Below are 27,548 nucleotides of genomic sequence, written 5' to 3' on the forward strand. Positions count from 1 at the left end.
TCTAGCTTCAGCCAGTAGAGACTGTGGTCAGGTGTGCGAGTTGCCTTTGCAGGTGTGTGTGTGTGTGTGTGTGTTTTGGCTGTGACAGTCTTTTTGTTGTGCCTATCTGTGAATCAGCATCTCTGGTGAGTAGCCAGTATCCTTTTCATTAAACTGTTACATTCCATCCCGGATTTTCCATTGTTTGATTTTATCTTCTGACATACTTTTCTGTGGAATTTTTCCTCCTTGTAGGGTTTGAGTTTTGTTTCTAATTTTTATACTCAGCTTATGAATCAGTTTTGCTCTCTCTTTAAAGTGATCCCTGTTTGAGGTTGTTCTCCAACACAGGCAAGTGAACGCTATCTGCAACAACAATGTAGAGGCAGCATGCGTATGTATACTATGGTGATAAGGTGTGTTGTACATGCTGATCTGACCAAACTTTTTTTTTCTGAATGATTTATTAAAGTTTCTTCCAGCAAACTAGACACCCCTTTCACATTGCTCAAGTAACAATAGGCCTTGCCAGCTCGCTGATGTTGTGTACCTTCATTTGCGCTCTTAATCTGAGAGAAATTGGGTTCATTGTGCTCAAGTTCTTAGCTTGGTGCCCTGTCAACTAGCAGTAGCATTTACTAAAAGAATTTCTCACTTTGTTCTGAAATATAAGTGTAGAGTCATTGATTTTTTTTCTTTCTTTCCACCCTCCATACATTACTGTAATGGCAATTCCCTTATATGTTTTTATTATTAGTGTATTAGTGGATCAATAAGAATGCATTTAGTGACTGAAGGCAGCTTGTATTTATTATGAATTGTCAAACAGTTACAGTTGTAACAGTTCTCATCGTGTATAACATGAAGTGAGACCTAGATTATCAGGTTGACAGACTTTGAAGAATGTGTTCCCACTTTGTTTCTCACTGCCTGCATGGGTAACCACATGCACAGATTAAATTAGAATGCAAAGTACAGGGCCAATATTACTAGCTACTATGTGCATTTATTGTATGCTACAGCACACAGTTTCCACTTTCACAGTGGCACTCGCATTGCAATAATAATAAAAATATTTGAACTAAGATATGTTATAGAGGACGTTCCACAATATTGGTGCAGAAAACCCTGTATCCAGGATTCTGTTATAACAACACAATCTACAAAGCTTGAATAAAAGATTTTACTCTTACAACAAAAATATTTTCGCATGCTACCTCATGATCTTCCTCCGACATTGTAGATTCACTCCAGCATGCAAATATTAAACAAGGTTATAATCTAATTTGCATTTTTTTTCATGGTACATTACAGCAGCTAAGTGTAGTAAGTTAATCCTCACTATTAAGTACTTGTTAAAAATGACTGTGTCTTCTGCAGCATCTGCTATTTTAGAATGCTGCATATGTACATTGTGGCATTAATATTTTCAAAGATCTGTCCCTGTATATTTCAATTACTTCTTCTGACAAACTGAATGGACTGAAATATTCAGTGGAATGACAGATACAAGGAGGTCCTCTAATTGCATATGATATGACACTATCTCACTTCCTCTCAAAACCTGAGGAAGTGAATTAAGCAACTCTGTTGATGATACATTTGAATGTGTATGCCCCCTCCACAATGAAGGATATACCATTAAACAAAAATATCATAGCTGGCACTGGACTGCACATGCAACAAAATATTGCATTATAGGGCCAATACTGGGTCCTTAATAATACACCATAAATGGGTTTGAGTAGTAGGCCTCTGTCCTTGTGCAATATTGCATACAACATGATCACATGGCCTACCATGTACATACATGAGGATTATGGCAGCTGTGCAATTAACACAAGTTTTATATTATTATTGGCATTATTACTACTGTTGTTGTCATCATCATAATTACTATGTTATCAAACTGTAAAAGTAGTTTAGGATCAACAATTGTTGTCTTAGCACTTGAATGATGTAGAATAGAAAAGGGAGCATAATGTGAAAGGTGAATAAGAAGTATACATTGGTAACACCTCTAATTAGACTTGTGAGCCTGGGGGACACAAGAAAAAATTATCCTCACAATGAAGAACTAACACAAAATAAAAAATGAAAATGTCCTCTCAAATCAACCACATTTTTACGTTTTTAGGCGCGGTGTTGAGTGTTTTGTATTATAGCTGGAAACTTCAAATAACTATTCTTGCCTCACTTTTTCTTTCCACCGACCACAGGTAGACAATACTGTAACTCAGTCTTTTGTAAGTATTTTATCATGAGATGGAATATTTGGCTACACTGATACTGCAAGAGGAGTAATTAGATATGAATTGTTGCCATGTTGGAAGGAAGATTATAGTTTGAAGTCTTATTCATAAGGAGATAATTGGAGATGGAACAAAAGATGAGATTTGTCAGTATGTGAAGTAAATCTGCCATGTCTTCTGCAAAGAAAGCATTTCAATAATCACCTAAGTGATTTAGGAAAATCTAAATTTGGATGGCTGCATGGGATACTGAATCCTACTGTCCCTAAATGTGAGTTCAATGTTTTACTACTGGGCCATTTCACTCAGTATGTGGCCATATAGTTACTTATCACAATTTGTTCTTACACTGACTGAAATGAAATCTACCAACAAAGTAGACGATTACTTGTAAGATCAAAAACTTAGGTTAGTGGTTTCCTCTTAATTACTGTGTGGCAAGTGAGAATTATGGCTGTCTAAATACGATCAGAAGGGTTATGTACTGGCAAATTACTTTCAAAAATACTATTAAATAAATTTCCAAGCAAATTCCTAGTGTGAGACAATGGCAAATCAAAAATAGTACTGGTGTCACTGTAGCCTCTCCATTTCTCTCTTGTAGTGCCTTTTTAAGCTCTTAATTTTACGACTTTTCATTTCCTCATATTCTTCCATTTTCTATCCTCCCTCCCCACCTCTTTTGCTCTTCTGTAGCAATTTTTAAATATTCTGACCATCTGTCAAATTTGCTCCCATTATGAAAGACACTATAGTATTCCACTTTCATGAAGAAGTAAATATAAATTAAATATTTTACCATAAATCCAGAAACTACCCCTTTAGTGTATTCCACCAAAGAACCACAATAAGCATGCTCATCACAAAATATTAATGGGAATGAACTCATTATTTGCTTTCTGCAATTATATGTGATATACAATGTTAGTAAAAAAAACAAGTTGGTTGTAAGCAGCAATACTGGCTCTTAAAAGTCTCTGATATATTCACTATCACATCAAGTACCTTGTCCTTTATCTTCTCCTCCTTCTCCTTGAGCTCCTTCACAGGGCGTGCTGGTTCCATATCAGGAAAGTGATCGGGTGGGTGCGACATTGTATGGCGTTTGTTGGCATCACTGGCATTTTCTGCCTGCAGTCTTCCTGGCCCTGATAGTGCTACATTGTGTGAAAAAAAAGACAGTTAAATCTTTTATTTTTAAGTTCAGTTTCTGCTACCAAAATTAAAATATTGCTTGCTATGAATCCACATATTAACATTGGTATATCTTTGATTTCTTCATATTTAGATCCACAGCAACAATAAGTCAATCTTTTTTCCTACTGAGACTGTCAATTTAAATTAAACAATTGGCTAATTTCAACTGTACAGTGATTTTCAAGTGCACCAAGGAATATAACAATACGAATACAGAGAGATTATAGCCCCAATAGTAATGTATAATCTGTTATAAAGTGCCAATAATATTATAATTTTAGTCCCATTTTCTTTTCCGTGAGCTTTTTACATTGTCATGTTCCTAGGTGAAACTGAAAATAACTGAATGGTCAATATCAGCCAACATTTATTTAAATTGACAGCTTCAGCAGTGGAGTACATAGTTTCTTTAAATCAATGTCTTTCCATCTATCTTTTCCTTTCTTCTATTACTTCAGGCAGAAGCACCATATATATATTAAAAACAAAGATTCCAAGACCCACCAAGCGGGAAAGCGCCGGCAGACAGACACACGAACAAAACACACAAACACACACACAGAATTACTAGCTTTCGCAACCGATGGTTGCTTCTTCAGGAAGGAGAGGGAAAGACGAAAGGATGTGGGTTCCAAGGGAGAGGGCAAGGAGTCACTCCAATCCCGGGAGCGGAAAGACTTCCCTTAAGGGAAAAAATGGACAGGTGTACACTCACACACACACACACACACACACACACACACACACACACACACACACACATATCCATCCGAACATACACAGACGGATGGATGGTGTGTGTGTGTGTGTGTGTGTGTGTGTGTGTGTGTGTGTGTGTGTGTGTGAGTGTACACCTGTCCATTTTTTCCCTTAAGGGAAGTCTTTCTGCTCCCGGGACTGGAATGACTCTCCCTTAAAACCCACATCCTTTCATCTTTCCTTTTCCTTCCCCCTTTCCTGACGAAGCAACCGCCGGTTGCGAAAGCTTGTAATTTTGTGTGTGTGTTTGTGTGTTATTTTATTGTGCCTGTCTACTGGCGCTTTCCCGCTTGGTAAGTCTTGGAAAGGACAGGTGTACACTCGCACACACACACATATCCACCCGCACATACGCACATACACAGACAGCGCGCGAGTGTACTCCTGTCCTTTTTTCCCCCTAAGGTAAGTCTTTCCGCTCCCGGGATTGGAATGACTCCTTACTCTCTCCCTTAAAAACCACATCCTTTCATCTTTCCCTCTCCTTCCCTCTTTCCTGAAGAAGCAACCGTCGGTTGCGAAAGCTAGAAATTCTGTGTGTGTTTGCGTGTTTTATTTATTGTGCCTATCTACCGGCGCTTTCCCGCTTGGTAAGTCTTGAATACACTGAAAAGTACCCCTGTCTAAAACAAAGAATATTTGAAAACATGGCAGACACAAATGGAAAGAAAATTAAAAGCAGTATATAAACAGAAAAGGAGAGCAAGGCGGATTCTCCTGATTCAATTTTTGGAGAAACTTTCCCTTTTTGTCAGAACCTTCTATTGTTAATTTCTTATATTTCTCTTTTCCCCAAGAAAAAAAGCTCCAAAAATTCCAGGATCCAAACAATCAACAATTTTTTTTTTTTTTTTTTTTTTTTTAAATTGCCCCTTGCCTAAACTGTTCTTGAATCTACAGCTCACACCTAGATAATATTCTTTTATTGCCTGTAATTTTCATGCATGTTTTTCTTTTCATTACGAATATGAAAAGATAGTACTTGAAACATATTCGCCTTGGACAATTACTGAGGGAAAAAAAGCACTTTTCTCAACAGGCAGAATGACAAACGTATAATGAACATTCTCAGCAACAAAGATTTAAAGTTGCACGAGAAATAGTGACCTCCTTCTGGAACTGTGAGGAAGAAGTAGTTGGGTACGGGATGTGTGAGAATACAAACTAAAGAATACTGAACAGTATAAGTGGTTTAAGATGTGTAATATGGTGAGTAGAAGCACTGTTAAACTACAACAACTTCATGTTTCATCATGGTGCACAGTATAAAGTAGCAGCTCATTTTATTTTCTCTTACGTACAATTCTCTCTATAATAAATAAGAAAGACATATAAAACAACACATACAAAAACAGAAAAGGATCAATCCAAAATTGTGTTCTTCAGGTAAAGGACTCTTTTTATACATGTAAAACAAGGAACTTTGCATAGGAAATGTGTGCCAGCATTTAAAATTGAGCTTTGAAACCTAAAACTACTGACAGAAAAATATATTGCTCATTCAAAGAAACTGACACTGACTGCACAATTTTCTCTCACAGTTAGGTTACATAACACACGTGAAAAAAAGTCTTTCATTCTCAGCTTACCATCCATGCTTCGTGAGGTGAGAGCTCGACCACTCAAGCTGCGTTCAAACCGTGGAGCAGGCCTTTCTATAAGTGCCTTTTTAGTCTCATAATGTGTCCGGCCAGAGTAACGGAATTTTGATCCGAAACGTGGGAATAAGCCTGATTTTTGTGTTGGTTCAGGTGTCATAAGTCTGAAAGTCAAGATTTTGTCAATACCTAATGTCACAAAGTTAGTAAGATATTTTCACAAACTTCCTTATTTACAGCAACAAAAAGTTTTAGACATCTCATAAGTATTACATTCTATCTACTTCAGCCCCTACACTATATGCTGGATAGGTGTCAATGAAAGGTTTCCCATTTTGCCTTTCCTTTCACAGATATTTCATTTGCATTTCCATTATTTTTAAGGTATTGCCATTCAATTGAAAGGTTTCCCATTTTGCCTTTCCTTTCACAGATATTTCATTTGTATTATTTACATAATTTTTAAGGTATTGCCATATTCAAAAACGTGGCTTCCTTTATCCGATTTCCCCAAACACAAAAAGAGAGAGCTTGTAAACGAATAAAATTACACTATAGTGTTATAGCAAGAACAGTACAAATGAATGTTCTTCGTGTGCCATCCAAATACTCCACAAAAAAATTGTATTAAAAAAAACACCAGTAACTGTCAAACTGGTTTTCTTTGTGTACAAAACATTATCAAAAGAGAAAACGGTTGTGACAAATCCATTACTATTCATGATACTGAGACATGAGTTTCTAATCAAACCATTACCACTCCAACGTCCTTTGCATACTGTAGGAGTCTGTAAAATTTAGAAACATTTTGTATACATCTAGAATGGCAAACGATGAGGGATGTAAGCCTTTTTTTTAGAAAAATGCTCATCCCAGCTTTGAGTGACAAGGTTTGGTATCCTTTCCAATGGCTTTTAAGAGACCACAGATGTATTTCTCATATCTCACATCAACTACACTATACTTCAAAAAAGGTAAAGCTCTCATAAATCTGACAACTGGTTTGAAAATCATAACATTTTACTAGGCATGGTCCTATTGAAAGTGGTATTCCATGTCTTTTCCTCCGATCTCTGAACTGTCTTACCCAGCAAGCAACAGAGGAGCCTAAAGTTTAAAGTGAACTCCAAATTACAAAGCAGCTCAGCATCTATTACAACAGACATTGCCAGAGGCGAATGAAGTGATACCTAACACATAAAAATCCTAAAGACATATCAGGAACGAACTTGAGATCTCTGGATCTATAAAATCTGGCTCTTTACCATGCTTATACTGTACCATAACTTCAAAAGTAGTACTGGTATTTTACCACTGTCCTGGCACAATTTCACAGCACAATAATACCTGGCACCCAATTACTTGGGACTATACAGGATGTCCCTCGCATTCGGCAGGACGACGGTTCAATCCCGTCTCCGGCCATCCAGATTTAGGTTTTCCATGATTTCCCTAAATCATTTCAGGCAAATACCGGGATGGTTCCTTTGAAAGGGCACAGCCGATTTCCTTCCCAATCCTTCCCTAACCCGAGCTTGCGCTCCGTCTCTAATGACCTCGTTGTCGACAGGACGTTAAACACTAACAACCACCATATACAGGATGTCCTCCATGAAAAACACATACTGTGCTCCTTGGCCTTCATATTCAACAAACATCTTCCTCTAACAATGGAAAATCAAGGATGGAATGTAACAATATTAAGAAAAGTTGCTACTCACAATATAGCAGAGATGCCGAGTCACAAATAGGCACAACAAAAAGAATGTCACAATATAAGCTTTCGGCCAACAAGGCCTTTATCCATGTGCAAGTGTGAGCAGCATTTGCATATATACATATATATATTTGTGGTTTTAGGGCACACAACTACAATAGTCATTAGCACCCTGACTAAGTTAGGAATGCACTGCGAGACACAAGGTTAAAACAGCAACTAAAAGGGACAATACTATAAAAGATGTAGACAAGCAGTGGATTAAAAAAACAGCATAATCAAATGTCCTTAGACAGGTTTGTCAAGTTGACAAAACGAAGAACGCGAGCAGCTGCTCCTGGGTCATCCGCTAAAATGGCATCCAGAGTACATGACAGGCCAAGATCAAGACGCAGTGTATTAAAATTTGGACAGGACATTAAAATGTGGTGGACCGTCAACAATTGCCCACACGGGCAGAACGGCGCCCCGCAGTGTCCAATTCGTAGCCGGGCCAAATCGACCTCCTCCCACCAAGAAGGGCGTGAGGAGGACATCCAAGCCACGGGAAGAGGTTTCAAGGCCCGAAGCTTGTTGTCTGTAAGGGCAGCCCTATCGGCATGCCACAGCGATAAAATGCGCCAACAAATGACCGTCCTACAATCTGAGGAAGGAACACAACAAGAAGCTGTCTGAGGCTGGAGGACCGCAGCCTTGGCAGCGGCATCTGCAGCTTCGTTCCCAGGGATACCGACATGGCCAGGAACCCACATAAAGCTAACCAGACAACCGTCGTCCACCAGCTGCTGAAGAGAGCGTTGGATCTGGTGCAAGAAAGGGTGAACCGGATACAGATCACTGAGGCTCTAGATGGCGCTCAGGGAATTGGAGCAGATGACATAAGCAGAATGTCGGTGGCGGCAGATGTAAAGAACAGTCTGGTAGAGGGCAAAGAGCTCTGCTGTGAAGACCGAACAATGGCCATGGAGCCAGTATTGGAAACTTTGTGTCCCGACAATAAGAGAACACCCGACCCCGTCATTGGTCTTAGAGCCATCTGTATAAATGAAAGTCATATTAATGAACTTCAAACGAAGTTCGACAAAATGGGAGTGGTATACCGAACCAGGGGTAACATTCTTTGGGAGCGAGCTGAGGTCAAGGTGAACGCGAACCTGAGCCTGGAGCCAAGGTGGCGTGTGGCTCTCGCCCACTCTAAAGGTTGCAGGGAGTGAAAAATCAAGGTGTTGAAGGAGGCGACGAAAGCGAACTCCAGGGGATAGCAGGGCAGAGACATACAACCTGTATTGACGGTCGAGAGAGTCGTCAAGAAAGGAACGATAAGACGGGTGGTCGGGCATTGACAGCAGCCGACAGGCATACCGACAAGTATGCAGTATATCACGCCGGTAGGTGAGTGGCAATTCACCGGCTTCAGCATGAAGACTCTCGACGGGACTAGTATAAAACGCTCCGATCGCAAGAAGTAAACACATTGTTGTATGGAGTTGAGGCGGCGTAAGATGGACGGCAGTGCAGAGGAGTATACGAAGCTTCCATAATTCAGCTTGGAGCGGACGATCGACCGATATAGGCGAAGTAGGACAGTTCGATCCGCTCCCCACGACATACCACTGAGAACACGGAAGACATTTAGAGAACGGGTACAACGGGCAGCCAAACATGACACATGTGGAGACCAGCTAAGTTTCCTGTCAAATATAAGACCTAAAAATTTTGTTGTCTCCACGAATGGGAGAGCAACGGGATCGAGTCGTAAGGATGGTGGGAGAAACTCTTTGTATCGCCGGAAGTTGATACAGACCGTCTACTCGGCAGAAAAACGAAAGCCATTGGCGACACTCCAGGAGTAAATACGGTCAAGAGAATGCTGAAGACAGCGCTCCAGGAAACATGTACGCTGCGCGCTGCAATAGATGGTAAAATCGTCCACGAAAAGGGAGCCTGATACATCAGCTGGGAGGCAATCCATTATTGTATTGATCGCTATGGCAAAGAGAGTGACGCTCAAAACTGAGCCCTGTGGCACCCCATTCTCCTGGCGAAAGGTTTCTGGCAGGACAGAGCCCACACGTACCCTGAACTGTCGATCCATTAAAAAGGAACGAATAAAAAGAGGGAGGCGACTGCGAAGGCCCCATGTATGCATGGTGCGGAGAATGCCCGCCGTCCAACAGGTGTCGTAAGCCTTCTCCAAATCAAAGAACACAGCTGCAGTCGGGCGCTTCCGCAAGAAGTTATTCATAATGAAGGTCGACAAGGTAACCAGATGGTCAACAGCAGAGCGGCGCCTACGAAATCCACATTGTACATTGGTAAGTAGGCGTCGAGATTCAAGCAACCAAACCAAACGAGAGTTAACCACTCGCTTCATCACTTACAAACACAGCTGGTAAGCAAGATGAGTCAATAACTGGCATATGCTTAGGAATCGGTACAACAATAGACTCGCGCCAGCATGCGGGAACATGTCCCTCAACCCAGATGTGATTATAAGTACGAAGAAGGAAACCTTTACCTACAGGAGAAAGGTTCTTCAGCATCTGAATATGAATAGAATCAGGCCCTGGAGTGGAGGACCATGACCGGACAAGTGCACTTTCGAGTTCCCGCATGGTGAATGGGGCATTGTAACTTTCATGATTTGAGGAGCGGAAGTTAGGTGGCCTAGCATCCTCTGCCTGTTTTCTGGGGAGGAAGGCTGGGTGGTAATGAGCGGAGCTGAAACCTCTGTGAAAAAGCGGCCGAAGGCATTGGAGACATCCTCAGGGGCCACAAGGATGTCATTCGCGACCGTCAAGCCAGAAACTGGTGAGTGGACCTTAGTGCCAGATAGCCGGTGCAGGCTACCCCAGACAACAGAAGAAGGAGTAAAACTGTTGAAGGTGCTTCTGAAATCAGCCCAGCTGGCTTTCTTACTTTCTTTAATAATACGACGACACTGCGCACGTAATCGTTTATAATTGATACAATTCGCCACTGTAGGGGGGCATTTAAAGGTGCGTAAAGCACGTCGACAAGCACGTAAAGCGTCCCTGCATGCTGCGGTCCACCAGGAGACCGGTAAGCGACGTGGAGAAGAAGTAGTGTGAGGGATGGAATATTCAGCAGCAGTGAGAATGACTTCTGTGAGGTGTGCTTCCTGACTATCGCAGCTTGTGAAGGTTGGTCCTGAAAGGTCGCCCTGGAAGAGAAGAGCCCCCAGTCTGCTTTGGAGATGTTCCAACTAGTTGAGCACGGAGAGGGGGTATGATGTAGGAGATGGTTAACACACGGGAAGTGGTCGCTCGAATATGTATCAGAAAGTGCATACCACTCAAACCAGCGTGCAAGTTGGGTAGTACATATAGAGAGGTCTAAATGGGAATAGGTGTGAGTTGTGTCCGAGATAAAAGTGGGGGCGTCAGTATTGAGGGAGACAAGATTGAGCTGGTTGAAAAGGTCTGCTAACAGGGAACTCCTTGGGCAGGATACTGGAGAGCCCCAAAGGGGATGGAGGGCATTGAAGTCTCCAGTTAACAAAAATGGCGCAGGTAGCTGAGCAATAATTTGCATCATGTCTGCCCTGGTAACGGCAGACGAAGATGGAGTGTAAATGGTACAAATGGAAAATGTGAAAGTGGGGAGAGTAATTCGGACGGCAACTGCCTGCAGATCGGTGTGCAATGTGATGGGATCATAGTAAATATCATCGCGGACCAGCAACATAACCCCTCCATGAGCCGGAATACCTGCCACATGGGGTAGGTCAAAACGCACAGAGGTGTAGTGTGCCAAGGCAATTTGATCGCATGGGCGTAGCTTCGTTTCCTGGAGGGCTACGACGAGCGGACGGTGCAAGCAGAGCAGCAACTTTAAGTCCTCTCGGTTGGAGCGAATGCTGCGAATATTCCAGTGAATAAGTGCCATCGTGAGAAGAAAAAGAAGGTGAAAAAAGGGGTCACCTCGCAGGCCGCTGAGGGCCTGGCTTCGAGCGAGCACTGCCGCCGCTATCAGTAGGCAGACAGTCATTGTCTATTGGTTCTATAGGTTCATCGGCCATCTTCTTAAGATGGCAGGGAGGGGGAGCTTCCTCCGCCTGTGAAGGGCCAGATGTTCAGCTACCAGCAGTGCGGCCAGGTGAAACGGATGACGGCCTGGGGCGGCAACTGCTGGGTGGTGTAGGAGAAGAAATGCGCCATGGCAGAGAAGGAGAACTGTGCTTCCTATGAGCCTTCTTGGAAGGTTGTTTAGTGGAAGTACTGGTCGATGGCTGGGAGTTCGAGGTACGTAGGAAGTCTGCACGGGACGGTTCCTTCGTGAAGGCCCGTGCATCTGGGTCTTCGTCTTGGCAGAAGCTGATGAAGGTGCTTGTGTCTGAGGGGTGACGGGAGGAAGAAGAGACGTCGACCGGGCGATCTTAGCACTGGCCGAACGGACGACCGTAGTGCTGAAGGTCAGATCGCATGTCTGCGTCGCCACCTCCCTGGTAGTCCGAGGAGAGGCGAGGACAGTACTGTATTTCCCCGCTGGGAGCAGCGTGGGCTTCCTACTAGCAAATAGCTTGCAAGCAGCCGAGGTGGACACTTTTCTTTGACCTGAAGCTCCTGTATACAGCGTTCTTCCTTGTAGATGGGACAGTTATGGGAGGACGCTGCATGGTCGCCCTGACAGTTCACACAACGAGGAGACGGAGGTGGACAGTCACCCTCATGGGCATCCCTGCTACAAGTGACACATTTAGCCGCATTGGAACAAGATTGGCGAGTATGATTAAAACGCTGACACTGGTAGCATCACGTAGGTGTCGGGACATAGGGGTGAACATAAATAACCTCGTAGCCCACTTTGATGCGCGACAGCAGGTGAACACTATCAAAGGTCAAGAAAAGTGTCCAGGTCATTGTTGACCTTTTTCATGACCCTATGGACAGCCGTCACACCCTGCTCAGCAAAGAAAGACTGAATCTCCTCGTCAGTCAATCCGTCGAGTGATCTAGTATACACCACACCACGAGACGAATTCAAAGTGCAGTGAGCCTCCACCCGGACAGGGAACATGTACAGGAGTGTGGTCCAAAGCAGTTTTTGTGCCTGAAAGGCGCTCTCAGTTTCTAGTAACAAGGTACCGTTACGCAACCTGGTACAAGACTTGACAGATCCGGATATGGCATCTACGCCCTTCTCCGTTCTCAGATCGAGAAACAATGAGGAACTGTGAGACAGGCGGTAGTACTTTTGTCACTGGTGGTTGGTCAAGTTTCCGTTTTTGGGCGGAAGTCGAGAGAGAAGAAGAAGAGAAATCCATTGCGGAGGAATCCCCCCATGATTGCCAGTGTCTCCGATGGCGTGCTCCTTCCTTGTGGGGACCCTCTCAAAGGGCACTCCCGCCTTACGTGAATGTTTACATCTCAGGTCACACCTCTCGAGAAACGGACGGAGGGACCAATGGGCATGGTCGGCAGGTGTCAGCTCAGGCATTCACCCCTCCCTGGGCCAGGCCTTTACCAGGGGGTACGTGCGTGCCGTACCTGTCTACCCAGGGCAGGGAATTACGCATTACCCCATCACCGGCTACGCGTGCGAATGCGGGGGTCGGCCTTCATGCACGCACAGGGAGGAAGGGAGAAGAGGAAAAAGAAGGGAGAGAAAGGACAGACTGTCTCAAACGCCAAGGCGGAGACCAGAGAAGGCAACGAGAAGAAGGCAAGGGAATGAGTAAGTAAGACAGTGAGATGGAGAAGAACAAAGAAAGGAACCAACCAAAGGAAGGAAGTAAGAAACCAGAAGAAATGAAAAACCAAAATGACCGCAAATATAGGTCGTGGAACCACCCGTCTCCAGACGCAGGCGCTAACTACCCCCTTGAGGGGGAGGCACTCCTTTTAGTCGCCTCTTACGACAGGCAGGAAAACCTCGGGCCTATTCTAACACCCAGACCCACAGGGGGCATTTTGTGTATGTGTGTGTGTGTGTGTGTGTGTGTGTGTGTGTGTGTGTGTGTCAGTCGTCCACAAAGGCTTGGTTGGCTGAAAGCTTATATTGTGACTGTGTTTTTGTTGTGCCGTAGCAACTTTCCTTTTCATAATATTGTAATATCCACCTCAATTGTAGATGCATGGAGTTTCCTGAGCAGAGAATAGACAGCAGTTGCCATTGTCTTTCTCAATCTACACCTCAGTAAAGTAGTGTAGCCCAATCACTGATGCCTCATGAAGAGATTTATCCCCCCCCCCCCCCCCCCCTCTCCCCAAAAGTCTACAAGCACATGTTGTAAATGTTAGTGCTCTTATCAACTGTGTACTAATTTTCATAGTGCAAAACTGTTGTAAAGTGCTGAAAATAAGAATAGTACATCTTAGCTCACGAATAACACATTTGTAAAAAAATTACTCCCCAAGTTCTTACACTTATTTCTACGCATTCCAGCATTCATAAATTGAAGTATGGTGAAGACTAAGTCAGCAGCAATACTACATTGAAGGTCAAAGTCAGCTAACATGAGCATCTCTACAATCAATGACATTTAACTACAGAAATATGGATAACTTTTTATAGCTTGTAGCAAAGCTCTACATTTAGTTGAACAGACAATTAACTGATTTGAAAATGCATTTGACATTATTTTCAAGACAGATATTACAATTTACAAATAACTGTAAAATGTTTGCTGCAATAAATTAAAATTATAGTTATTAACTATAAAAATATTTCCAATAAACTAAAATTATAGTTACATCTCTCATATTAAAACACATACCTAAAGAAAGTGTGATGTTCCACAGAAACCTTCCATAGCTTTTTAGCAGCTCGATGGTTGGCCAGCTTGAAACCAATGGTTGATTCATACTGTTCAAATTCACCAGGACGGATCTTTATATAGAAATTGTGCCTCTTATATGAAATTTTCAGGATCTTTGGCCACGCAAACCGGTTAATCCGTAACCTGTGTAACATATCAGAAGAATGATTGCAAATACAGTGTATTTCTGCATGTGTTTAATTATTTGCTGAAACTTCTTAGTGAGAAAAACTAGAGCAACAATGATATCTTGCAGTGTATAACCAATATCTTAAAAATAAAAAATAAATAAAAATAAATAAAAAAGTTTCCACGTTTGAGTCCAGATCCATCACACAGTTTTAATCTGCCAGGCATTTTCAAACCAGAATGGGATCCGCTGCAAAGTGAAAATTCATTCTAGTATCTTCAAGATTTAAATTTGAGCCACAAAACTTTTTTCACAGTGGGCAATTTAAATACGCAAGCGGAACAGTAAATGGAGTTACATTACGATATTTCAATGTATTTTTTGATATATTAACATAATAAATCAACTGAAATAACAAAGCAATAATTAAAACTGCACACCATGTAAGTACTTTCCCAACATTCACCAAAAGGAAGTTTTGAAGAAAACCTTTTATGATACCAGCATAATTCAATGTAATATGCTACAGACAGTGTATAAACAAATAATGAGACAGAATTGCTGAGCATTGCTTACTTTTCACAAGGAAAATGCGCCATTGTGCCGATAGACACATACAAAAGTGACACAGTACCTAGCTTCCGGAACTAACAGATCCTTCTTAGGGGATTTGAAGGGATAGTTTGGGGAACGTTAAACAGAAAAGACAGTTCAGTCAGACACCAGGATACGAGAGATCAACCTGTGGTGAGGACAGTAGTAGTCAAAGTTTTTGTCTCACTGAAAGTGAGCCTCTCGTCTCCGCCCCCCCCCCCCCCCCCAAGCTCACACCCCCACTCCACCTAACCCCTTCTCTTTTCACCTATGAAGAAAATGTGAGTTCCAAAAGCTAGATAGCATGTCCATTTTAATTTTATGTGTGTCTATCAGCAGTACTACAAATTTTTCCTCCTGAAGGTAAGTACTGGCCTGAAACTTGGCTCATAATTTATTTTTCTAGAATGAACATTCCTTTGATACAATTAAGAGTTCAGAGCATCTGCCAAGTCAGGCCAAGGTCTGATCCACCATCACTCACAGCCTATCATGCATCAGTGATATTCTTGTCTTTGTTCTGTGCAGACTGTGCTGCGATCGTACAGCTTACTGTTTATTTCAGTCACAGTGTTCCATGCTGAGTGATTATTTTGCCCTTGTAGTGTTATTTTCAGTGGTAAGTAATCACACCAAATGCTGTACAAACAAACCAGAGGAATAGTGCCCTGTATAGTGTTTCTCATATGAAAGAAACCAAAAATTTTAATGAAAGCAAACGGACTATGTAGAGAATACTGAAAGATATGGGTCCACGTATTTTAAAACGAATGACAAGAGGAAATAACCAATACAACATAGTGATAATGTAGAGCATTAGCTTGGATGAGAAAAGTTATGAAACAATATTGCTGACAGAATCAACAACACTCCTGCTAAGACTAAAAATGTAAAAATTTCCCATCAATTACAAAGGTCACAGAGCTGCAAGCTTCCCAAGTGCAAGTAAGATTCATGGACAAATATTAAAAGACTGTGTATATCATGTTGTTGTTGTTGTGGTCTTCAGTCCAGAGACTGGTTTGATGCAGCTCTCCATGTTACCCTATACTGCGCAAGCTCCTTCATCTCAAAGTACCTTCTGCAACCCACATCCTTCTCTATACTGTGCAAGCTCCTTCATCTCAAAGTACCTACTACAACCTACGTCCTTCTAAATCTGCTTAGTGTATTCATCTCTTGGTCTCCCTGATTTTTACACTCCACACTGCCCTCCAATACTAAACTGGTGATCCCTTGATGCCTCAAAACAAGTCCTACCAACCAATACCTTCTTCTAGTCAAGTTGTGCCACAAATTCCTCTTCTCCCCAATTCTATTCAATACCTCCTCATTTGTTATGCGATCTACCCATCTAATCTTCAGCATTCTTCTGTAGCACCACATTTCGAAACCCTCTATCCTCTTCTTGCCTAAACTATTTATCGTCCATGTTTCACTTCCATACATGGCTACACTCAATATAAATACTTTCAGAAACGACTTCCTGACCATTAAATCTATACTCAATGTTCACAAATTTCTCTTCTTCAGAAACGCTTTCCTTGCTATTGCCAGTCTACATTTTATATCCTCTCTACTTAGACCATCATCACTTATTTTGCTTCACAAATAACAAAACTCATCTACCACTTTAAGTGTCTCATTCCCTAACCTAATTCCCTCAGCATCTCACGATTTAGTTTAATTGCATTCCATTATCCTCATTTTGCTTTTGCTGATGTTCATCTTATATCCTCCTTTCAAGACACTGTTCACTCAGTTCAACAGCTCTTCCAGGTCCTTTGCTGTCTCTGACAGAATTACAATATCATTGACAAACCTCAAACTGGAAGTTGGTCATGAATTTACATATTAAAAGCTGCCTAAAAACAAAATATGGTACTCACAAAATACAAAAAAAAATCAAGAATAAGAACAAACAGTGGCATCAAATTTATGTATGTTGTGACAGTGCCACGACATTTAACAGTGCCACCACGACAGTACGCGCAAACGGCGACAGAGGCGCTCTGCAACTTGGCTGAGCGCGGGAGCGCCACCTAGCTACAAACGGCGCCGGCCGCATGTCACGGCACGGCAGTTGAATACGAGGTACTGAGTTGTTATCATGTAATCAGCTATTGTTTCTAAGAGAGAGTGTTTGAATATCCACGCAATTATTGGTGATTAAAGGTTATAACACTTTTGGCGACGAGGTCGGATATTTTCACTGCATTGTGGATTTGCATGTTCGTGACAGGGCAGACATGGAATAGCTTAAGCAAGTGCTCATTGAACAACAAACACAGCTGACGGCTGCTATTCAGGCTCAACAAACACAACTGACGGCTGCGATTCAGGCATTGTCGACATCGCTTACTCATCGTCTGTCTTCCGCTTCTCCGCCTCCATTCCCTCCTTACGACGAGGCCGCTGAAGACTGGGAGGATTATGAGAAGCGTTTGCGGCAACACTTCTTGGCTTTCGGCGTTGTCGACGCTCCTATGTGTAAGTCGTTATTTCTATCTTGGATTTCCCCACGGATCTATCAGCTGCTATCTCAGTTAGCCCCTCTGTGGGAACCTGCCTCTCTGTCCTTCCAAGAAATGTGTGACTTATTGTCTAACTATTACCGAAGAAACACCCACGTTTTTGCACCCGCATGGCGTTCTACCGGTGTCGTAAATAGCCCCATCAATCTTACGGGGCTTGGTTGGCGGAACTACACGGTCTGAGTAGGAAATGTCAGTTTATCACGGACACTCATCATGAGTCTTATGCTGATTCAATGGTTAGGGATGCTATTCAACGGCTTGCTCCTGATAAAGAAGTTCGGCAACGTGCCCTACAACTGCCAAACCCGTCGTTGTCGGAAGTTCTAAGCATCGCTCAATCCTTTGAAGGGTCTCACGCTGCTGGCGCGCAAATAGACGCGTGGTGTGATGTAGGCGCTGTACACTCAACTCTCGCCACGGACGTTTTGCCTGTTTCACAAGAGAAGGGAGATGTGGCGGCGGTTCACTCGCGTAAACAATGTCGCGTTGGGCCACAATGCTCGCAGCGAAACCAGCAACCACAGAAGCAGGTTTGTTCCGCACTTCCTTCTTGCCCCCGTTGTTTCGTACAGCTTGACAGGGCCGCGTGTCCAAAACGTTGGCCCACGTGTAATTCATGTAGTTCCTGTCGACGAGAACAAGGCATCAGACATGGATGTTCACTGTGTGCTTTCTCAAACAAATAAGTTGTTCGTTACTGTTCGTGTTCTGGATAAAGACATCCGCATGCAAGTGGACACTGGCTCTGCAGTAACTCTCATTAATTTTCGCACGTATTTGGAGTTGGGCTCCCCTCCTTTGTCTCCAGGTACGCGAAATCTGAGGACTTATAATAAACAGAAAATTCCTATCATGGGCCAGTTTGATGCTTCCACTGCCTACAAGTCTGTTGTTCGGCCCCTCACATTTTATGTGGTGGATAATGCGGGCACTGAAAACCTGTTCGGTTATAATGCTTTCCAGTTGTTCGGGTTTCCATTGATGATGATGTGCACTTCATATCTGAGGATATTCCGTATCAACAGCTGGATGGATTGTGTTCTGAATTTTGACCCATGTTCTCTGCTGGTCTGGGTTGTGCCAAGGATTTTGAAGCCCACATTACTCTTAAACCTACCGCTCGCCCTAAGTTTTTCCGGGCACGCCCTATTCCGGTGGCACTGCGTGCACCTGTCAAGGCTGAGATAGATAGGTTAACAGCTTCAGGGATTCTCCTTCCTGTTACCTCCAGCGAATGGGCATCGACGATCGTGGTGGTTTCTAAACCAAACGGGAGTCTGCGATTGTGTGGTGATTTTAAAGCCACTGTCAATGCTCAGAGCCTCATTGCCACTTATCCTCTTCCCCGTCCTGAGGAGTTGTTTACCAAGCTCGCTGGGGACCAGTTCTTTTCCAAACTTGACTTATCGGAGGCGTACCATCAGTTGCCGTTGGATGCTACTTCCAAGGAATTTCTCGTTATCAACACTCCTTGTGGGTTGTATCAGTACCAGCGGTTACCATTTGGCATCACTAGCGCATTGGCCGTTTTTCAGCAGTTTTTGGAACAGCTCACAGCTTCCGTTCCTGGCTGCATAAACTATCTGGATGACATTGTTGTCACGGGGGCCTCCACTGAGGAGCACCTTAGTAATTTGCGTTCACTATTTCAGGTTTTGCATTCGGCTGGGTTGAGGTGCAATCTGGACAAGTCACAGTTCTTCCAACCCTCCATTGTGTATCTTGGTTTCCACTTGTCCCGTGAGGGTATACGTCCTCTTATGTCAGCACGTTGCGGCCATTAACACTCTATCCCGGCCGTCTACGGTCAAAGAACTTCAGGCGTTTCTAGGCAAGATTGCTTATTATCACAAATTCATTCAATCCGCAGCTGCGATAGCTTATCCTCTGCATCAGCTGTTACGCTAAAACGTCCCTTTCTGTTAGTCCGACGAGTGTGAGCAGGCTTTTGTCCGCCTGAAGGCTCATTTGCAGTCGGCACCTTGTCTTGCCACATTCCCTCCGGGTCAGCACTTGGTTCTGGCGACTGACGCGTCACAGTATGGCCTAGGGGCTGTTCTCGCCCATCGGTATGAGGATGGGTTGGAACCATCCATCGCCTATGCTTCCAAGACCATCAACGATGCGCTACAGCATTACTCTCAAATCGAAAAGGAGGCGCTCACTATCATTTATGCTCTAAAAAAGTTCAGCATTTTTTTGTATGGTTCTAAGTTTCACCTCATCACTGACCACAAACAGCTGGTCTCTCTGTTCAGCCCATTGGCGTCGCTTCTGGATAAGGCAGGTCACCGACTGCAACGTTGGGCCTTATACTTGTCTCATTTTCACTATGAGATTCACTATCACCGGACGGCCCATCATGCCAACGCTGACGCATTGCTGCGATTGCCGATGGGGCCCGATCCGGTTTTCGATCGTGATGAACTACTCTGTTTCCACATTGATGAGGAAGAACGTCGTGCGGTCGAGGGTTTTCCACTTACAGGTTCGCAGGTCGCGTCGGCTACTGCGCGGGACCCGGTCCTGCGTCGGGTGATCGGTTTTGTTCAACGGAGTTGGCTGGACAGGACCAGGGGCCGGGCATCGGATCCCCTTCGCAACTACCATGCCTTGCGCCTTCGTCTGTCTGTTCGTGATGGTGTTGTTCTTCTGGCCACGGATGGCGCATCTCCACGGGTCGTGGTGCCAGCCTCTCTTCGCAAAGATGTTCTCAAACTGTTGCATGAAGGTCATTGTGGTATTTCTTGGACTAAGTCCCTGGCCCACAGGCATGTTTATTGGCCCGGTATTGATTCGGACATCACCCACATGGTTGCTGCGTGTGGTCAGTGTGCTCAACAACTGGCTGCACCTCGTACAATGCCCTCTCCGTGGCCTGATCCAGCACAGCCATGGGAACGGGTGCACGCTGACTATGCCGGCCCCTTCCTCGGTACTTATTGGCTACTGTTGATTGACGCCTTCTTGAAGTTTCCGTTTGTTGTTAGATGTCCGTCGCCCACCACTGCGACGACGACGCTGGCTTTGTCCAAAATCTTTTAGCTAGAAGGTCTTCCATCCACGAGCATCACGGAAAATGGCCCTCAGTTCTCTTCGCAGGCCTTCCGTGATTTTTGTACTGTACAAGGGATTCATCATGTTACAGCACCGCCCTTCCATCCGCAATCGAATGGGGAGGTCGAGCGCCTTGTCTGCACTTTCAAATGCCAGATGAAAAAATTCCTTAGTGATTTTTCCACAGATGATGCTCTGCTGCAATTTCTGAGTTCTTATCGCTTCACGCCTCTGGGTGATCGCAGCCCAGCTGAACTCTTGCATAGCCGCCAACCGCGCACTCTACTGCACCTGCTTCACCCTGTCAGGCCTTGTGCTGTGTCCCCTAGTGCGGGAAAATACTCAGTGGGCGCCGACGTGTGAGCACGAGGGTATGGATCTCGCCCTAAATGGATTCCAGGGGTGGTCAAGGCTCTTCGCCGCCGCCGGCTTTGTGAAATACGTACGGACGACTGCACGGTTGTTCGCCATTACGACCAGAGACGCCCACGAGTGGTGGCCACGCCGGTGCCACCACCCCTTCCTTCGTCTCCACCAGCCCGAGAAGCCAGTCCTGTCACCACTGCCGATCTACCATATGTGTTGATGCAGCTGGCATCACTACCGCTTCAGAGTATGCCGGAACCGGCCCCAGTCGCTACGCCGCCTTCTCCGGGACCCATCTTGCTGGAGCACACCCCCAGGTCCATGACACCTATGGATGCTGCTCCGGAGTTTTCACCCATCATCTCGTCCAGGAGGTACATTCCACGCATGAGCTTCCATCCTGGACATGTCTCCGCACTGTCCATGTCTCCAAGGAAGTGAGTGTTTTTTTTTTTTTTTTTTTTTGCAAGGGGGGAAAAGTGTTGTGACAGTGCCACAACATTTAACAGTGCCGCCACGACAGTACGCGCAAATGGCGATAGAGGCGCTCCGAATCGGCTGAGCGCGGGAGCGCCACCTAGCTACGAACGGCGCCGGCCGCATGTCACGGCACAGCAGTCGAATACGAGATACTGAGTTGTTATCATGTAATCAGCTATTTTTTCTAAGAGAGAGTGTTTGAATATCCACGCAATTATTGGTGATTAAAGGTTATAACAATGTACCCCAAAATAAAAATATAAACAAGCACCCAGCACACAGATGGTAACGGTAAGTATGTCTTGAGGCTAAAAGGGTGCTGACTGGCCAGTAGTCTTGGAAACATGTACCGAATAAATGTTAATAGGGGTGGAAAGTAATAAAACATGCAATGCAGTGGTGCAAATTGAACTGTTGTACAGAAGGAGTAACAGAGAACACTAAAGAAGAATAAAATTGTTATTTGCAGCTATTATCTTGTTCCTAGTGCAACCCTCTCTAGTCAGTGCTATTATTGTTCCTGCCCTATTATTATTATTAAATAAGAATTTTTTTCATCTCCATGCTTTTCATTCTCAAACGAACAACATTATTCCCAGAGTTAAATTTATTATTATCTGGATTTACAGACAGCTGAAAACAATTTTTTCAGTGGTGTATTAATATGAAACAACTTAATTAAAATTAAGAGACTAGAAGGGTTATACAGTAATGTCATGTATAATTCAACTCTATTAATGAAACGTAAATTGTGACATAAAATTGGCATACCTATCCCTGTAAACCAGCAGACCAGAGGCACAAACCCCCAGCATTATGTCCACACCTTCTGAATCCTTAGCAGGGTGGAGGTCAACTCCGTACATCGCAAGTTTCTTCGCATTTTCCAGATAGTGGAGCTCTGCTTCTGCTGGTGTCTGCCCTCTGAGAAAAGTGTCATCTAAGTGCTCATGCCACAATGAATAAGTAAATTCATGAATCAACATCATGCTACTGAATGTAGTCTATAAATCAAACTCTCTCTGGTCAAGAATGTGAATATGTTAAAGACATTTTAATTTACTGTGATGTGATAATTAATCTGTAACAGATCAGTCCCTAGTTGATTGTAATAAAATTTATTACGTAATAGCTGATACACTGATGCTGTACACAACAAATTTTTAAAAAATTTCAGCAATGTGTTATTTCAAATCAATTCCATCAAAAGGTTTTTCACCACATCAATGAGTCAAATAACCTTGTCATAAGTCAAGTGACTATAAAAACAATACACTAGCATAAAACAAAAAAAGACTGGCTTTTAACTTTAAAATTTGTATCATTTACAAGTAGCCGAAATGATATGGAAAACCTCTGATGTAAATTCTTGCTTTTTAACTATTTCACTATGAGATCCCCAACCACATACCAAATGGAAAATTTCTGCAGAGTGGAATAACTGTCATAATCCTGCAAACTAAAGTGTTCCATTATCAATACAAACCAAGCATAATTACTTACTTGTGTGTGCGGTGCAGATCCATGACTTTCTCCTCCAGCTCGGCTGTTTGGTTTGGAGCAAACCTGAAGTCTTTTAAGTAATTCCTCCCATGTTCATCTGGATCATAGTCTCCAAGCTCTGACTGAACTAAGTATGATCCCAAAAGAGCATGTGTTACGAATGAGCAAGGTAGCCTGAAAAATAACAACAGGAAGACATTAATCATATCTTTTGAAATAAATTTTGCATAAGAACTTTTAGACTGTTGCTGCTGCAATCTGTGTTTCTTTAAGAGTCACTATACATAAAGCCCTCTTTATTTTTATCCTCAGGAACTGTGCAAACTAAATCACCCGTCAGATTACAGATGAAAAATTCTCTGAAAAACCTAGCATCTTGTATAATATATGTTTCTGTGGAAAAAATGTGTGCACATGAGAGGAGGGGGGGGGGGGGGGGGGGGGGGTTGTGGTGCTTATGCACACAGGTGTGTGTGCAAGGGTAAGAGAATAATAAAATCTTAGGCTGATGTATATTATGGTTAAAAAAGTTAAAATGACTAACAGAATTATGAATATTTCACTTTCTCCCCAGTAACAGAAATACTGTATGCAGTTTTTAAACTGACGGCTGAATAATAAACCTGTGAAGAATGAAATACAATAACAGTTATGGAATTCACTCATCCAAAACATACTGATTTAACACAACTGCACGATTTGCTATTCTGTCCTCGGTCATATTTATTGTATATTAGAACAATACTCACTTTCCTTCTAGAATGTCATTGCGGATCTGTAGGCACAGCTGGTATCTGAAACCCAAGAAAAAATACATATTTTCCTATGCACAGAAAAAAAGACACTGCTTGGGTAAGTATTCACATTTTATTTCTGTAGATTAGCAGAACAATACTGAATTATTATTTAACATCAGCAGTAAAATGCTTCATTATGTTTTTGTTAGAAGCAGCTTTACTGTAGGCAGTTATCCCAGAGAGAGAGAGAGAGAGAGAGAGAGAGAGAGAGAGAGAGAGAGAGAGAGTGGACGACTACCAGGATAGTAGATTTTTTGAAGGATTATTTATATGTATTAAACATAAGTCAATTTACTGAATCAAGGACATAAACAGCATTCTCCAACTTCAAATAAAGGGAGTGTACAAGTCTGTGATATGGAGAAAGATGCAAGTTCAAAATTAACTTTCAGCTTCTTGTTGACCTGTCTAACCACTGTTCATTTCTCACTTTATATTTACCACATGAATGTACAGTGACAAGCTAAAACATTATGACAACTGCCCACCATGGGAATGAATGCTGCATGGTGGCGTAGAGGGAACTTGTCTTGATACTGAAAGTATATAAGCACAGCAGAGATAACAGGGCAATCATTTTAGCGATTACATGGGTCCCAAGATGGTATATGGTTATGCCCCACTGCATGGGAATGAGCATATCAAAAGTATGAAACTTGTCAGCTGTTTGTGTACAACTGTCATGAACATCTATGGAAAGTAGCTGAACGACTGCGAAACCACAAGTTGACGAGAAAGTGTTGGGTGCAGACACCTCATCACAGAATGTAGAGGTCGAAGGCTTGCCTGCCCTCTAAAGCAGGACAGGTGGTAATCTGTGGCACATTGGATGACAAAATATGATATTGGTTTAGGTACAAGTCTTCCAGAGCCCACTATTTAGTGCACATTGTTGAACTTGGGGGACTGAAGCAGACCACCCCAACGTCTGTTCCCATGTTGACCCAATGACATCATCAGTCACAATTTTATTGTGCAAGTGATCATCAAGATTGGATCATGGATCAAAGGAAACATGCCACCTGGTCAGATGAGTTACATTTCTTGTTACACCAAGACTTTTGTGCCTGGATAAACTATCATCAGCACGAATGGTGGCTCAAAACATTAATCATGCCATGAATGATGGAGGGCAAAAATTCCATGGGAGACATATGTTTCCACAGGACCTGTAGCAGTAATTGTAGGTACTGCGACAGCTGTGTACTATGTGAACATTGTGAACCTCCTACATCTCTTCATGCTTGATGTCTTCTCTGACAGCGATGGCACTGTCCAGCCGGATACCTGTCTGTATCCAAAGGCTAGAACCAAGATACAATGGTTTAGCTACAACATAGCAGGTCAGCAACTGCAAGCAGTTAATTCCATAAATTATCTGGGAGTAGGCATTAGGAGTGATTTAAAATGGAATTACCATATAAAATTAATCGGCGGTAAAGCAGATGCCAGACTGAGATTCATTGAAAGAATACTAAGGAAATGCAGTCTGAAAACAAAGGAAGTAGGTTACAGTACACTTGTTCACCCACTGCTTGAATACTGCTCACAAGTGTGGGATCCGTACCAGATAGAGTTGATAGAAGAGATAGAGAAGATCCAATGGAGAGCAGCGTGCTTCGTTACAGGATCACTTAGTAATCGCGAAAGCATTAAGGAGATGATAGATAAACTCCAGTGGAAGACTCTGCAAGAGACGCTCAGTAGGTCGATATGGACTTTTGTTGAAGTTTCGAGAACATACCTTCACCGGGGAGTCAAGCAGTATACTGCTCCCTCCTACATATATCTCACGAAGAGACCATGAGGATAAAATCAGAGAGATTAGAGCCCACACAGAGGCATACTGACAATCTTTTTTTCCATGAATACGAGACTGGAATAGAAGGCAGAACCAATAGAGGTACTCAAGGTACCCTCCGCCACACACAGTCAGGTGGCTTGCGGAGTGTGGATGTAGATGTAGATGTAGATGATAGTGAACTCAAATTGATGTCTTGGTCACCAAATTTACGTGATTTGAACCCTATGGAGCACGTCCTCAAGCACTATTCCCACAAACACTATGACCCCAGTTCACACAAATTGCTTGACCTGTGGGTAGAAATACCTTTGGAAACTTACCACAGACTTGTCAAATTCATGGTACATGTGGTCATAGTATTTTGGCTCATCAGTGTGGTTCCGGTAACCAATAAACATTACTGTATCCATACAAGAATGTACAACTAAGTCTCCAGTGTTTAGTATATAAAAATTAATTTAACAATGGATAGACGGTACATAAAGTCAGGAAAACATTTTTAGATATAAGAGAAAAGTGGGCCATATTTAGACATTGCCTTTGAACATCCTCACCATTGTTATGAAGTACAATCTGCAAATAAACTATAATCAATATATATGGTGATCATGGTAAACTCACCTTGTGATGTCTTCTTGTAGCTGTGCTGGATCTGGAGGGTAAAATTTGACCTCAAAGTTGAATTTCCATGGTTCATCTATAAATAAAAAGAAATTTGCATGGAAATATGACCAAAATCATAAAATTAATTACAAATTAATTCTTAACAAAAGTAAGGAAATGATCATTTCTAACAGTCTACTACAGGAAAGTTATGAAAGGAAAATGTGAATACAATTTATGATACAACATACAGTTTTGAACTGACATTTGAAAAGAGACACAGGATTTGTAAGAATATTAAGGACAACATTTTTATAAATTAAAAAAATGTTCCCGAAAGTAAATATTGACAAAGTCAATCAACAACACACATAAAGTAAAGAAAATATATAAATCACTAAATAAGAATCTTGATTCAACAATGCAATCAAATGAAATGAAAGAGCGAGAAGTTTAACAGTGCCCAACACATGAAATGAACCAATTGGTGGATAAACAGAGCCCAACAGTTATTGAAACATAATTTTCATGAATCTAAAAACAAAGATGATGTAACTTACCAAACGAAAGCGTTGGTATGTTGATAGAGACACTCACAAACACAAACACACACACAAAATTCAAGCTTTCGCAACCCACGGTTGCTTCATCATGAAAGGGGGAAGGAGAGGAAAAGACGAAAGGATGTGGGTTTTAAGGGAGATGGTAAGAAGTCATTCCAATCCCGGGAGCGGAAAGACTTACCTTGGGGGGGAGGGGGGGGGGGACAGGTATACACTCGCGCAGACACATATACACACACATATCCATCCGCACATCAGTGTGTTAGTGTTTGTGAGTGTCTCTATCGACATACCAACGCTTTCGTCTGGTAAGTTACATCATCTTTGTTTTTAGATATATTTTTCCCACGTGGAATGTTTCTCTCTATTATATTCATATAATTTTAATGACTTACATAACATATCCCTTTATATTGTAGTAACATAACATGCTTCCTTAAAAGAATGCACTTTTTGTTTATTTTACCTAAACATGTTTCTGAACAGTTTCAGCATCAGTGAACACTTCTTTATTTTTACTGCAAGCACCGCTGCAGAAAGTATGAATTCAGGAGTTTCTAGCTTTAAATTTATCGCTACTTTCACATTATATTTCTGTTTGTTATACCTACCTAAAATTCCATTATCTATGTCTTGTAATTACCTATTCCATCTCAGTCTTAAGTCTACACTAAATGCAACATGTTGTCTACACTAAATGCAGCTTGTTTTGAGCTACACCAGGATGTTAAGTCAGTATGTGAACTAGAAATGCAAATCTAAATCCTTGTGCTGAATAATATGTGAATAGACTGTTGCTATAATTGGCTCAGCCTGAGTTACGCAAGATGG

General features: G+C 42.6%; 1 protein-coding gene across 8 annotated transcripts in view; it reads right to left on the reverse strand.

The window, feature by feature from the left end:
• LOC126277906 (mesocentin-like) overlaps positions 1-27,548 on the reverse strand; it is a 595,995-nt gene that overhangs the window by 63,307 nt on the left and 505,140 nt on the right. For all 8 annotated transcript variants that reach the window (XM_049977471.1, XM_049977470.1, XM_049977469.1 and 5 more), the window contains 7 exons: positions 26,173-26,248; positions 23,700-23,744; positions 22,951-23,124; positions 22,219-22,371; positions 14,242-14,427; positions 5,777-5,949; positions 3,237-3,388 (listed from right to left, as the gene is read on the reverse strand). In XM_049977471.1, coding sequence (XP_049833428.1) covers positions 3,237-3,388; positions 5,777-5,949; positions 14,242-14,427; positions 22,219-22,371; positions 22,951-23,124; positions 23,700-23,744; positions 26,173-26,248 — 959 coding nt within the window. The remainder of the gene's footprint in view (positions 1-3,236; positions 3,389-5,776; positions 5,950-14,241; positions 14,428-22,218; positions 22,372-22,950; positions 23,125-23,699; positions 23,745-26,172; positions 26,249-27,548) is intronic.

This window comes from Schistocerca gregaria, chromosome 6 (assembly GCF_023897955.1).
Source record: "Schistocerca gregaria isolate iqSchGreg1 chromosome 6, iqSchGreg1.2, whole genome shotgun sequence".
NCBI lineage: Eukaryota > Metazoa > Arthropoda > Insecta > Orthoptera > Acrididae > Schistocerca > Schistocerca gregaria.